Below are 15586 nucleotides of genomic sequence, written 5' to 3' on the forward strand. Positions count from 1 at the left end.
ATCAGAAAGCACATTTATTTCGGGAGATATATGCAAAATATTACCTTTCATTCAAAACAGGAGAAACATATTGTTTCAGTTGATAATAAAACATGTTCTTTGATGGACTGTAACCCGACTGAAGAGAAGGGTCAGTGCTATCCGGGATCCTTGGGACGTCCCTACCATAAACTCTATCCTTAACCCTAACCATTTCAAATTCTAACTTCAATAGCGTAGGGACGTCCCAAGGGTCCCGGTAGCACGGACCACTGAAGATGACGCAGAGTTTGGAAAAATCCTAAGTATGCGGTGGCCATCTCCCAAGTGCTGATTGATAATGTGATTAACGAGCGCTTTCAAGTGCAACTTTAATAAAGATAGTTTGTGGAAACAGCTCAGAGATATAACGTCTAGATATGCGGCCTGTGAAGAGAGACACGCATACTCACTGACTAGCTAGCACACGCACGTTTTAATATTGTTTTATGGTGGTATTGTACATTTTGTGCTGTGAATAAGTAGTGTTGTGGTGATGTTATGTGATGTACTGCTTTATTTCATTTTTTGTTTGTTTATTTTGTGATGTGCCATAATGTGACTGGACCCCAGGAAGAGTAGCTGGACCCGGTTGCATAAACCATCTTAAGTGTTTGCGTAAAGGGTGTACCTTAAGGAATTGTTTAAGGGCAGTGCATAGAGCCCCTCAAATATTTTCTTAGGTAAGGGCATACTTAAGGGGTTTCATGGTAGTTTGAAGGCATTTATGGCAGAAAGAGTATCTGCTTACCATTTAGATCTTCAAAGATATCTATTTAATTTTGTGAGATAGCAAAATAGAACTTCTATAATCAAGACAGGATAACCAAATTGCTTCAGAAGATAATAAACCACGTTTCTTGTAATAACATTTTTCTCAACTTGTTTATATTACTTTGTAGTATGTCAAGCTAGTTTACAGAGGATTTTTTAACTTAAGGTGTTTTATACAACCAGGCCCTGCTGACTTGGCACCAGCTAATGGGATCCTTAATAAATACCAAAACATTTTAAAACGTCTCAATACCGAGCCAGCTAGCTGCTAAGCTATTAGCAACCCATAGGCTTAGCAGGCTAGTCTTTACGCCGTTAGCTTAGCATTAGCATATTTAGTTTTTTTATACAACTTTCTAATATATCACACTTGGGTGGGGAGATGTCAGGGCCTTTACAATATCATTGAAATGAAGTTGAAAAGAAACCACAATATTATCTTAGAGGAGCTATAAATCAAAATGTTCAAACCAAAATATTAGCAGGCGCCATCTTGTCTAATGTTATTCCATTGTCTAGCCTAAAATTCTTATAGTTTTGCCTAATTTCAGTTTATGTGAAAAAACAAGCAGTCATTGTGAAGAGAATCATTGTACCATCTAAACCGCTGAGAAAAATGTTTTCTATAACCAAAAATATTGTATTTTCAGCTGTTTGAAGCTGATGTACAAAACCGAAAGTAAAAGATGTAAAAACAACATTTAAGAATGGAAAGCATAGAAATAGTTTACATACAACAGATGAATGACAGATCTATAACATGCATTTCTATGTGCATTTGATTGGGTCACCCAAAAAGTAACATACTCTATATTTGTAGCTTTAAACTTTATTCACATAAAAGGTAAGCGTTACTCAGATAACCATTTCGACTAACAGGCGTCTTCCTCTAGTGTTAGTGGGGGGACACAAACCGCTGCTCTCGCGCTCCTACCACACCCACTGCTGGCGGCAACAGGTATAAACAATTCCCAATGGAAATCCTTGGAGGACTCGCCCAAAAATAAGAGTGTATTACAACAACAATATCTGAAACTTTTTATACATAAAATGTGATACCATCACCTTATGGGCGTCACAATCCATCCACAGTGCACGAGTGGTTTGATGAGTATGAAAACGATGTAAACCATATGCCATGGCCTTCTCAGTCATCAGATCTCAACCCAATTGAACACTTATGGGAGATTCTGGAGAGGCGCCTCAGACAGCGTTTTCCACCACCATCAACAAAACACAAAATTATGGAATTTCTCGTGGAAGAATTGTGTCGCATCCCTCCAATAGAGTTCCAGACAGTTGTAGAATCTATGCCAAGGTGCATTGAAGCTGTTCTTGCTCGTGGTGTCCCAACGCCCTAGTTACACACTTTATGTGGATGTTTCTATTGGAGGGATGTGGTGTCAGAGAAAGGCCCCAAAAATTGTCAAAGACTCCAGCCAACCAAGCCATAGACTGTTCTCTCTGCTACCGCACGGCAAGCAGTACCTGTGCACCTAGTTTGGAACCAACAGGACCCTGAACAGCTTCTACCCCCAAGCCATAACATTGCTAAACAAGACTGCTAAATTGCTAATCGACTGGCTAGCCGGATTACCGGCATTGACCCTTTTTTGCACTAACTCTCTTGCACTGACTCTACCCACACATACTTACACCCCAACACACACATGAATACGGACGCCACACACACTCATGTTCAGTCATCACATATGCTGCTGGTACTGTCTATCTATCCTGTTGCCTAGTCACGTTACCCCCACATACTTGTACATAGCTACCTCAATTACCTCGTACCCCTGCATTACCTCGTGTCACTATTTCTATTGTATCTTTAACCTCTAAAAGTCTAAGCCGTTTAGGACCATTTTAGGTATGAAAAACAAAATATATTATCAAATATTGATTTTGGCCTTTACTACTATAGCCCATAGAAACATATTGAAATACACATTCATTAATGGCAAAAGACAGTCAAAAAATTTATCATAAGCAATCAAGTTTTGAAGAGTGTCATATCTAGGCGTTAAGAAAGTTCAGGATTTATTTTTGTTGTTGACACATTTAACCCCTTATTTTTGGTGGCACAAAACTACCTCCATACTTCCATTCGTTTGTATGGGTTCCCTTCACAGGAGTCCTGTGACACTTGTGGGGGTCGTAGAGCAAAACAGAGAACACCGTGTTCAAGAGTCTCCCCTTTCCATAGAGTGGTCATAATAGTTTGTAGGCCAAACGTTTCTGAGAAGACCACCTTCCACTGCAGATGCAAAAGGCTGACATATGCGGATGCGGTGGATTGAGATACAGCCCATGCAAAGAAACTGATATCTCTAGCTTAAACTGATGGATTTTGATGGGGATTTCTTAAATTATGTTACTTCGATTGACTCACGGGTGCGTCAATAGACTCTTAAATGAACTCTGCATTGTTGGAAAAGGACCCGTTAGTAAGCATTTCACCATTAGTCTAACCTGGTTGTTTACAAAGCGTGACAGATAAAATGTGATTTGATCAATTTGATTTGATTTCCTTTATTCTGGCAGTTACCTGTGTGATCTTTGAGCCTGACTATCATTGTCATGCCACATACAGATCTTGGAAGATGCTTGTTTTCTTAAGAAGATATCTTATATCTAAGGCAATTAAATGGTAAGGTTTTCAGTTTGTTGTTTATTGAAGAATCATCCAGAGCAGTTTTCAACAGTTGTAACACATACACAGGAAGTGAATCATGACTAACTATTTACGGCGTATATCTCGTTCAAGCAAATGACAGAGGAGTAAAAAAAACAATACCATGGTCAAATTAATGGTCGCATTAACTTCTTTACAGAGCTGGTATCAGGTACATTTCTCTTCTCCAAGAATACCCTTGCAGATTCAATTGAAGGACATTATATTTCACAATTCCATAAAAAATGATGTTCAACAAAATATCCTGTTTTCATTTTATTTTCCCAACAGCAATGTGCTTTAAAACTCTGCATACATTGCAAATATGCAAATATTCTGTACTACTAGTGAACCGTAGTCCACTCCTCAGCCCAGGCAAGTGTGTCTGTGTGTGTGTGTCCCCGAAGACTGCAATTATGCTGCTACTCTCTACCACAGACTTTGAAAGGAGAGAACATGGGGTGTCTGTCCCTGGTTAATGGACAGAGGGACATGGAGTCAGAGAAACAGATCAATAACACACACACAGTGTCTGTCTGTCCATCTTTAGAAGGTGTTTTTGATCTTGGAGGCGACCTGCGTGAGGATCTCTCCTATCTTCTTCTGCCAGTAGAGGACATGTTTGGATTCAGCACACCACAGCTCCCCGTGACGCGGCTCAGCATTCTCACAACGCTTACGCACCTCTTCCTGCTGCTCCTACAGGGGACACAGAGAGAGGGGAGAGGGGTGAGACGCATAGAACAACACAGAGCCCCCCACACACATACAAGCTCATTCAGACACACACACACATACCTCTGTGCCGTGTTGCATCTCAAACTTGTAGAAGAGGGCCCAGGCGTCTCCCAGGTCTGGCTCAATCTTCACTGTCCTCAGGAACCACTCTCTGGCCTTAGTGATCTTACGCTCGCTCCAGAACAGCCTGTGATACACACACACACACACACGCCAGCTGGTTACCGCCAGATTACAACTAAGATGTTGACAGAGGGAGAGGAGATAGTGGGCATGTGTTGTACTGGTAGAGTGAAAGCAAGGGAGAGAGTGAGGGAGAGTTTAAACTACTGAAGGAATGAAAGCAGAGAGAAGGAGAGTTTAACCTACTGAAGGAATGAAAGCAGAGAGAGAGAGAGAGTTTAACCTACTGAAGGAATGAAAGCAGAGAGAAGGAGAGTTTAAACTACTGAAGGAATGAAAGCAGAGAGAGAGAGAGTTTAACCTACTGAAGGAATGAAAGCAGAGAGAGAGAGAGTTTAACCTACTGAAGGAATGAAAGCAGAGAGAAGGAGAGTTTAAACTACTGAAGGAATGAAAGCAGAGAGAGGGACAGTTTAACCTACTGAAGGAATGAAAGCAGAGAGGGAGAGTTTAACCTACTGAAGGAATGAAAGCAGAGAGGGAGAGTTTAACCTACTGAAGGAATGAAAGCAGAGAGAGGGACAGTTTAACCTACTGAAGGAATGAAAGTTTCAAGTTTTAAAGTCACATGCACAAGTACAGTGAAATGCCTTTCTTGCAAACTCAAAACCCAACAATGCAATGATCAATAACATAATACTAGAAAGAAACACACACGAGAAATAAGAAATATGAAGAACACAATAAGTAAGTAAGCAAGCATACTATTTACAGGGTCAGTTCCAATACCATACAGGGATACTGGAGTGATGGAGGAAGATATGTATACAGGAAATAAGATAAACAGATTAGCAGCAGCTTGTATGTGAGTGGGTGTGCGTGTGTGTAGAGTCAGTATAAATGTATGTGCATATTATGTGTGAGTGAGAAGATGGAGTGAGTGTGTGTGAGTGTGTTGGCCCTGTGAGTGCATAGAGAAAAGATAAAAAGGTCAATGAGGATACGAGGTTAACTCAGATAGTCTGTGTAACTATTTTGTTAGCTATTTATCAGTCGTATTGCTTGGGGATAGAAGCTGTTCAAGAACCTATTGGTGCCAGACTTGATGCACCGGTACCACTTGCCGTACGGAAGCAGAGAGAATAGTCTATGGCTTCGGTAATTGGAGTCTAACCATTTTCAGGGCATTCCTAACACACCGCCTGATATAGATGTCCTAGATGGCAGGGAGCTCGGCCCCAGCGATGTACTGCACTGTCCGCACCACCCACTGTAGCGCCATGCAAACGAGGGTGGTCATATTGCCATACCAGGCAGTGATGCAGCCAGTTAAAATGTTCTCAATGGTACAGCTGTAGATATGTCAAACTATTTCAACCTACAGATGGGGAAGAGGCGCTGTCGCGCCTTCTTCACGACTGTGCACGTGTTTGGACCATTAGTGATCTTTAGTGATTTGGACACAGAGGAACTTAAAGCTCTCGACCTGCTCCACTGCAGCCCAGTCGATGTGGATGTTGGCGTGCTCGCCCCCCCCCCCCCCCCTTTCCTGTTGTCCACGATCAGCTCCTTGGTCTTACTGACGTTGAGGGAGAGGTTGTTGTTCTGGCACCACACTGCTAAGTCTCTGACCTCCTCCCTGTAGGCTGACTCATCGTCGCCGGTGATCAGGCCTCCCACCTTCATGTCGTGGGTGAACAGGGAATACAGGATGGGACTAAGCACACACCTCTGTGTTGAGGGTCAGCATGGCGGAGGTGATGTTGCCTTGTCAGGAAGTCCCGGATCCAGTTGCAGAGGGAGGTGTTCAGACCCAGAGTCGTAGGCTTGGCGACAAGCTTGGAGGTGACAATGGTGTTGAACGCTGAGCTGTAGTCAATGAACAGAATACTCACATTGGTATTCATCTTATCTATGTGGGCGAGGGCAGTGTGGAGAGCAATTGAGATGGCGTCATCTATGGATCTGTTGGGGCGGTATGCAAATTGGAGTGTGTCTAGGGAGTCTGGGATGGTGGAGTTAATGTGTGCCATAACCAGCCTCTCAATGCATTTCATGATTACAGAAGTGAGTGCTACAGGGCGTTAGTCATTGTGCGAGATCACCCAATCCTCTGGGTCGGTGACGGCCCTCACACCCGGCACAATGTTGTTGTTGTCAAAGCGTGCATGAAATGCATTGAGTTCGTCTGGTAGAAAGGCATCGTTGGGCAGATCACGGTTGGGTCATCCTTTGTAATTCATAATGGATTGTAGCCCCTGCCACATGCGGTGGGAGTCAGAACCTGTGTAGTATGATTCCACCTTATTCCTATATTGTCCTTTGGCTCATTTGATGACTCTGAGGAGGGCATAGCGGGACTTCTTATACTTGTTTCTGTCCTTGGTCGTAGCCTCAGGGTTGTCTACGATAGCTCTGTGTGCGGTAACCCTGGCCTTTATTTTAGTGCCAACCTCTGTGTTAATCCAGGGCTTTTGATTGGGGAAGCAGCGAACCCTCACCGTGTGGCAATGTCGCAGATACATTTTCTAATGAAGCCGGTGACAGAGGTGGTTAGCTCGTCAATGTTATCGGCGGAGTCTCAAAACATATTCCAATCAGCGCTAGCAAAGCAGACCTGTAGCATAACCTCTGATTCTGGTGACCTTTTCTCAACTGAGCGAGTCACGGGTACTTCCTGTTTGAGTTTCTACTTGTAAACAGGAAGCAGGAGTCATGATCTGATTTGCCGAATGGCGGACGAGGGAGGGCCTTGTATGCTTGCTTGAGGGTAGAATAACAGTGGTCTAGGACTTTATCGCCCTAGTGGCGTTGGAGACGTGTTGATGGAAGTTGGGCATCACGTGTCTAAGTGATGCGGAATTAAAAATCGCCGGCAACCAGAAAAGCAGCCTCGGGATATAGGTTTTCATCAAATCAATTGTTATTTGCCACATGCGCCGAATACAACAGGTGTAGACTTTTCAGTGAAATGCTTACTTACAAGCCCTTAACCAACAATGCAGTTGTAAGAAAATAAAAAAGTGTTACGTAAAAAATTGATAAGTAAAAAATATCTTAAAATAAAAAATAATTAAAGAGCAGCACTAAAATAAAATAACAGTAGGGAGGCTATATACAGGGGGTACCAGTACAGAGTCAATGTGCGGGGGCACCGGTTAGTCGAGGTAATTGAGGTAATATGTACATGTGGGTAGAGTTAAAGTGACTATGCATAGATTATAAACAGAGTAGCAGCAGCGTAAAAGAGGGGGTGGGAGGGATAATGCAAATCGTCCAGGTAGCCATGATTAGCTGTTCAGGAGTCTTATGGCTTGGGGGTAGAAGCCTTTTGGACCTAGACTTGCCGTGCAGTAGCAGAGAGAACAGTCTATGACTAGGGTGGATAGAGTCTGACAATTTTTAAGGTCATCCTCTGACACTGCCTGGTATAGAGGTCCTGGATGGCAGGAAGCTTGGCCCCAGTGATGTACTGGGCCGTACGCACAACCCTCTGTAGTGCCTTGCGGTCGGATGCCGAGCAGTTACCATACCAGGCGGTGATGCAACCAGTCAGGATGCTCTTGATGGTGCTGCTGTAGAATTCTTTGAGGATCTGAGGACCCATGCCAAATCTTTTCAGTCTCCTGAGGGGGAATAGGCTTTGTCGTGCCCTCTTTACGACTGTCTTGGTGTGTTTGGGCCATGATAGTTTGTTGGTGATGTGGACACCAAGGAACTTGAAAGCTCTCAACCTGTTCCACTACAGTCCAGTCGATGAGAATGGGGGCGTGCTCAGTCCCCTTTTTTTCTCTGTAGTCCACAATCATCTCCTTTATCTTGATCACGTTGAGGGAGAGGTTGTTATCCTGGCACCACACGGCCAGGTCTCTGACCTCCTCCCTATAGGCTGTCTCATTGTTGTCGGTGATCAGGCCTACCACTGTTGTGCCGTCGGCAAACTTAAATGATGGTGTTGGAGTCGTGCCTGGCCATGCAGTCATGGGTGAACAGGGAGTACAGGAGGGGAACTTCAGATGGCCCTGTATATGTGCTTTCTTGAGCAGGGGGACCTTGCGGGCGCTGCAGGATTTCAGTCCTTCACGGCGTAGTGTGTTACCAATTGTTTTCTTGGTGACTATGGTCCCAGCTGCCTTGAGATCATTGACAAGATCCTCCCGTGTAGTTCTGGACTGATTCCTCACCATTCTCATGATCATTGCAACTCCACAAGGTGAGATCTTGCATGGAGCCCCAGGCCGAGGGAGATTGACAGTTATTTTGTGTTTCTTCCATTTGCGAATAATCGCACCAACTGTTGTCACCTTCTCACCAAGCTGCTTGGCGATGGTCTTGTAGCCCATTCCAGCATTGTGTAGGTCTACAATCTTGCCCCTGACATCCTTGGAGAGCTCTTTGATCTTGGCCATGGCGGAGAGTTTGGAATCTGATTGATTGATTGCTTCTGTGGACAGGTGTCTTTTATACAGGTAACAAGCTGAGATTAGGAGCACTCCCTTTAAGAGTGTGCTCCTAATCTCAGCTCGTTACCTGTATAAAAGACACCTGGGAGCCAGAAATCTTTCTGATTGAGAGGGGGTCAAATACTTACAGTGGGGAGAACAAGTATTTGATACACTGCCGATTTTGCAGGTTTTCCTACTTACAAAGCATGTAGAGGTCTGTAATTTTTATCATTAAAATGCAAATCAATTTATAATATTTTTGACATGTGTTTTTCTGGATTTTTGTTGTTATTCTGTCTCTCACTGTTCAAATAAACCTACCATTAAAATTATAGCCTGATCATTTCTTTGTCAGTGGGCAAACGTACAAAATCAGCAGGGGATCAAATACTTTTTTCCCCTCACTGTAGCACACCAGTTGGTGTTGATGTAGAGGCAAACCCCTCCCCCCCTCGATTTCCCCGACTCCACTGTCCTGTCCGCCCGGTGAATGGAGAATCCATCGAGTTGGATAGCCATGGGGGTATCTTGTCTGAGAGCCATATTTCACAAAAGCAAAGGATATTGCAGTTTCAAGAGCAAAGAGAGGGAGAGTTTAACCTACTGAAGGAATGAAAGCAGAGAGAGGGAGAGTTTGTCCTACTGAGACAGTACAAAGGGGAAGGTTGTCATTGCAAAGATGGGGGGGGGGGGGGGAGTTTGTGAGAGAGAAAGAGTGGAAGATGAATATTCTGTAGTTTGGTAGTGTGTGTGTCGTACTTGGCCACGGCTAGCAGGACGTGTGGGTCGTGTTCACACTTCTTCAGAGCATCAACACTCTTCGTCTTCCTCTGGGGCCGTGCCTCCAGAAACACTGCCTCAGCCCACAGGATACCTACAGAGAGACAGAGAGCGAGAGAGATACATGTAAATACAATATGTAAGAGTATTTTCTCCACCCTGAACTGTTGATCATGATTAAATATAGACATACTGTGCCTTGCAAAAGTATTCATCCCACTTGGCGTTTTTCCTATTTTGTTGCATTACAAACTGTAATTTAAATGGATTTTTATTTGGATTTCATGTAATGGACATACACAAAATAGTCCAAATTGGTGAAGTGAACTGAAAGAAATTACTAGTTTCAAACAATTCTAAAAAATAAATAACAGAAAAGTGGTGTGTGCATATGTATTCACCCCCTTTGCTATGAAGCCCCTAAATAAGATCTGGTGCAACCAATTACCTTCAGAAGTCACATAATTAGTTAAATAAAGTTCACCTGTGTGCAATATAAGTGTCACATGATCTCAGTATATATACACCTGTTCTGAAAGGCCCCAGAGTCTGCAACACCACTAAGCAAGGGGCACCATGAAGACCAAGGAGCTCTCCAAACAGGTCAGGGACAAAGTTGTGGAGAAGTACACATCAGGGTTGGGTTATAATAAAATATCAGAAACTTTGAACATCCCACAGAGCACCATTAAATCCATTATTAAAAATAGGAAAGAATATGGCACCACAACAAACCTGCCAAGAGAGGGCCGTCCACCAAAACTCATGGACCAGGCAAGGAGGGCATTAATCAGAGAGCCAACAAAGAGACCAAAGACAACCCTGAAGGAGCTGCAAAGCTCAACAGCGGAGATTGGAGTATCTGTCCATAGGACCACTTTAAGCCATACACTCCACAGAGCTGGGCTTTACGGAAGAGTGGCCAGAAAAAATACATTGCTTAAAGAAATAAATAAGCAAACACGTTTGGTGTTCGCCAAAAGGAATGTGGGAGACTCCCCAAACATATGGAAGAAGGTACTCTGGTCAGATGAGACTAAAATTGAGCTTTTTGGCCATCAAGGAAAACGCTATGTCTGGCGCAAACCCAACACCTTTTATCAGCAGGGACAGGGTAACTGGTCAGAATTGAAGGAATGATGGATGGCGCTAAATACAGGGAAATTCTTGAGGGAAACCTGTTTCAGTCTTTCAGAGATTTGAGACTGGGACAGAGGTTCACCTTCTAGCAGGACAATGACCCTAAGCATACTGGTAAAGCAACACTCGAGTGGTTTAAGGGGAAACATTTAAATGTATTGGAATGCCCTAGTCAAAGCCCAGACCTCAATCCACTTGAGAATCTGTGGTATGACTTAAAGATTGCTGTACACCAGCGGAACCCATCCAACTTGAAGGAGCTGGAGCAGTTTTGCCTTGAAGAATGGGCAAAAATCCCAGTGGCTAGATGTGCCAAGCTTATAGAGACATACCCCAATAGACTTGCAGCTGTAATTGCTGCAAAAGGTGGCTGTAAAAAGTATTGACTTTGGGGGGGTGAATAGTTATGCACGCTCAAGGTCAGTTTTTTTGTTTGTTTCACAAGAAAAAATATTTTGCATCTTCAAAGTGGTAGGCATGTTTTTATGTGTGTTTTTTTTAGTGGGTAGATCAGCTTTAAAATTGCAGATAGATTGTAACTTCCATCAATGTAATTGTCTGCATCAATTCCAATCCCCCCTATTTTTTTCCCCTTATATATATATATATGCACACACATATACAGTGGGGGAAAAAAGTATTTAGTCAGCCACCAATTGTGCAAGTTCTCCCACTTAAAAAAATCAGAGAGGCCTGTAATTTTCATCATAGGTACATATCAACTATGACGAAGAATTGAGAGAAAAAATCCAGAAAATCACATTGTAGGATTTTTTATGAATTTATTTGCAAATTATGGTGGAAAATAAGTATTTGGTCACCTACAAACAAGCAAGATTTCTGGCTCTCACAGACCTGTAACTTCTTCTTTAAGAGGCTCCTCTGTCCTCCACTTGTTACCTGTATTAATGGCACCTGTTTGAACTTGTTATCAGTATAAAAGACACCTGTCCACAACCTCAAACAGTCACACTCCAAACTCCACTATGGCCAAGACCAAAGAGCTGTCAAAGGACACCAGAAACAAAATTGTAGACCTGCACCATGCTGGGAATACTGAATCTGCAATAGGTAAGCAGCTTGGTTTGAAGAAATCAACTGTGGGAGCAATTATTAGGAAATGGAAGACATTCAAGACCACTGATAATCTCCCTCGATCTGGGGCTCCACGCAAGATCTCACCCCGTGGGGTCAAAATGATTACAAGAACGGTGATCAAAAATCCCAGAACCACACGGGGGGACCTAGTGAATGACCTGCAGAGAGCTGGGACCAAAGTAACAAAGCCTACCATCAGTAACACACTATGCCGCCAGGGACTCAAATCCTGCAGTGCCAGACGTGTCCCCCTGCTTAAGCCAGTACATGTCCAGGCCCGTCTGAAGTCTGCTAGAGTGCATTTGGATGATCAAGAAGAGGATTGGGAGAATGTCATATGGTCAGATGAAACCAAAATAGAACTTTTTGGTAAAAACTAAACTCGTCGTGTTTGGAGGACAAAGAATGCTGAGTTGCATCCAAAGAACACCATACCTACTGTGAAGCATGGGGGTGGAAACATCATGCTTTGGGGCTGTTTTTCTGCAAAGGGACCAGGACGACTGATCCGTGTAAAGGAAAGAATGAATGGGGCCATGTATCGTGAGATTTTGAGTGAAAACCTCCTTCCATCAGTAAGGGCATTGAAGATGAAACGTGGCTGGGTCTTTCAGCATGACAATGATCCCAAACACACCGCCCGGGCAACGAAGGAGTGGCTACGTAAGAAGCATTTCAAGGTCCTGGAGTGGCCTAGCCAGTCTCCAGATCTCAACCCCATAGAAAATCTTAGGAGGGAGTTGAAAGTCTGTGTTGCCCAGCGACAGCCCCAAAATATCACTGCTCTAGTTAAGATCTGCATGGAGGAATGGGCCAAAATACCAGCAACAGTGTGTGAAAACCTTGTGAAGACTTACAGAAAACGTTTGACCTGTGTCATTGCCAACAAAGGGTATATAACAAAGTATTGAGAAACTTTTGTTATTGCCCAAATACTTATTTTCCACCATAATTTGCAAATAAATTCATTTAAAATCCTACAATGTGATTTTCTGGATTTTTTTTCTCATTTTGTCTGTCATAGTTGACGTGTACCTATGATGACAATTACAGGCCTCTCGCATCTTTTTAAGTGGGAGAACTTGCACAATTGGTGGCTGACTAAATACTTTTTTCCCCCCACTGTTTGTTTGTTTGTTTGTTTGTTTGTTTGTATGTATGTATATATATATATATATATATATATATATATATCTCCTTTTAAAAAATATATTTCCCTTTAATACTTTCCAACCCCACCACCCCTTCCCTAATTGGAGTAAACTAGTGAACAACAATGCTTAGGCCTCTACTTCCAGCTTATACATAATACAGTGTGGGAAAAAAAGTATTTGATCCCCTGCTGATTTTGTACATTTGTCCACTGACAAAGAAATGATCAGTCTATAATTTTAATGGTAGGTTTATTTGAACAGTGAGATACAGAATAACAACAAAGAAATTCATAAAAACGCATGTCAAAAATGTTATAAATTGATTTGCATTTTAATGAGGGAAATAAGTATTTGACCCCTCTGCAAATCGTGTGTTTTGGGTCATTGTCATGCTGGAATACCCATCCACGACCCATTTTCAATGCCCTGGCTGAGGGAAGGAGGTTCTCGCCCAAGATTTGATGGTACATGGCCCCGTCCATCGTCCCTTTGATGCGGTGAAGTTGTCCTGTCCCCTTAGCAGAAAAACACACCCAAAGCATAATGTTTCCACCTCCATGTTTGACGGTGGGGATGGTGTTCATGGGGTCATTGGCAGCATTCCTCATCCTCCAAACACGGCGAGTTGAGTTGATGCCAAAGAGCTCGATTTTGGTCTCATCTGACCACAACACTTTCACCCAGTTCTCCTCTGAATCATTCAGATGTTCATTGGCAAACTTCAGACGGGCCTGTATATGTGCTTTCTTGAGCAGGGGGACCTTACGGTGCTGTAGGATTTCAGTCCTTCACAGCATAGTGTGTTACCAATTGTTTTCTTGGTGACTATGGTCCCAGCTGCCTTGAGATCATTGACAAGATTCTCCCGTGTAGTTCTGGGCTGATTCCTCACCGTTTTCATGATCATTGCAACTCCACGAGGTGAGATCTTGCATGGAGCCCCAGGCCGAAGGAGATTGAAAGTTATTTTGTGTTTCTTCCATTTGCGAATAATTGCACCAACTGTTGTCACCTTCTCACCAAGCTGCTTGGCGATGGTCTTGTAGCCCATTCCAGCCTTGTGTAGGTCTACAATCTTGTCCCTGACATCCTTGGAGAGCTCTTTGGTCTTGGCCATGGTGGAGAGTTTGGAATCTGATTGATTGTTGCTTCTGTGGACAGGTGTCTTTTATACAGGTAACAAGCTGAGATTAGGAGCACTCCTTTTAAGAGTGTGCTCCTAATCTCAGCTCGTTACCTGTATAAAAGACACATGGGAGCCAGAAATCTTTCTGATTGAGAGGGGGTCAAATACTTATTTCCCTCATTAAAATGCAAATCAATTTATAACATTTTTGACATGCGTCTTTCTGGATTTTTTTGTTGTTATTCCGTCTCTCACTGTTCAAATAAACCTACCATTAAAATTATAGACTGATCATTTCTTTGTCAGTGGGAAAACGTACAAAATCAGCAGGGGATCAAATACTTTTTTCCCTCACTGTATGTCCTCGTTAAAAACAAGTTATCATCCAATAGGCTTTGATTAAATTTCCAATATCCTCGCCCACATGGAAATTGAGTAAGAGTAATGTATATGCCAATTATATGATGGTCCGACTGCATTCTGTCCCCTATCAACACTTTTTACACTTTTGGTGCCAACGAGAATGACATAAGAAAGAAGTCAAGACGACTAGCTTGATTGAGTCTCCGCCATGTAGATCTCACTAGATCAGGATATTTAAGCCTCCATATATCTACTAGTTCTAATGTATCCATGACATTCACGATTTCCTTAAGAGCATGAGGGTGATAGTTTGTAGTGTGATTTCCTTTACGGGTCCATTGAGCTATTCAAAACGGTATTATAATCTCCCACCATAATAATAGAGTATTGTATTGCTTGCAAGGTTGATAATTTATTATACATTGGCTTGCGAAAGTATTCACCCCCTTGGCATTTTTCCTATTTTGTTGCCCTACAACCTGGAATTAAAATTGATTTGGGGTGGGGGGGGTGGGGGGGGGGGTTGTATCATTTGATTTACACAACATGCCTAGCACTTTCAAGATGCAAAATATTTTCAATTGTGAAACAAACAAGAAATAAGACAAAAATAACTGAACTTGAGCGTGCATAACTATTCACCCCCCCCAAAGTCAATACTTTGTACAGCCACCCTTTGCAACAATTACAGCTGCAAGTCTCTTGGGGTATGTCTCTATAAGCTTGGCACATCTAGCCACTGGGATTTTTGCCCATTCTTCAAGGCAAAACTGCTCCAGCTCCTTCAAGTTGGATGGGTTCCGCTGGTGTACAGCAATCTTTAAGTCATACCACAGATTCTCAATTGGATTGAGGTCTGGGCTTTGACTAGGGCATTCCAAGACATTTAAATGTTTCCCCTTAAACCACTCGAGTGTTGCTTTAGCAGTATGCTTAGGGTCATTGTGCTGCTGGAAGGTGAACCTCCGTCCCAGTCTCAAATCTCTGGAAGACTGAAACAGGTTTCCCTCAAGAATTTCCCTGTATTTAGCGCCATCCATCATTCCTTCAATTCTGACCAGTTTCCCAGTCCCTGCCGATGAAAAACATCCCAACAGCATGATGCTGCCACCACCATGCTTCACTGTGGGATGATGTTCTCGGGGTGATG

The 15586-nt window shown here is 43.0% G+C and overlaps 1 protein-coding gene across 1 annotated transcript in view; it reads right to left on the bottom strand.

Moving 5' to 3' along the window:
- Positions 1 to 3446: 3446 nt before the first annotated feature.
- The window catches only part of prpf6 (PRP6 pre-mRNA processing factor 6 homolog), a 36641-nt gene continuing 24501 nt past the window's right edge, over positions 3447 to 15586 (bottom strand). Inside the window, exons 19-21 of the mRNA XM_084186958.1 lie at positions 9535 to 9649; positions 4268 to 4394; positions 3447 to 4168 (exon numbers count right to left, since the gene is read on the bottom strand). Of these exons, the coding sequence (XP_084043084.1) occupies positions 4016 to 4168; positions 4268 to 4394; positions 9535 to 9649 (395 nt within the window). The 3' untranslated portion in view covers positions 3447 to 4015. The remainder of the gene's footprint in view (positions 4169 to 4267; positions 4395 to 9534; positions 9650 to 15586) is intronic.

The sequence above is a fragment of the Coregonus lavaretus genome (assembly GCF_964263955.1).
Source record: "Coregonus lavaretus genome assembly, chromosome: 22".
In the NCBI taxonomy this organism is placed as follows: Eukaryota; Metazoa; Chordata; class Actinopteri; order Salmoniformes; family Salmonidae; genus Coregonus; species Coregonus lavaretus.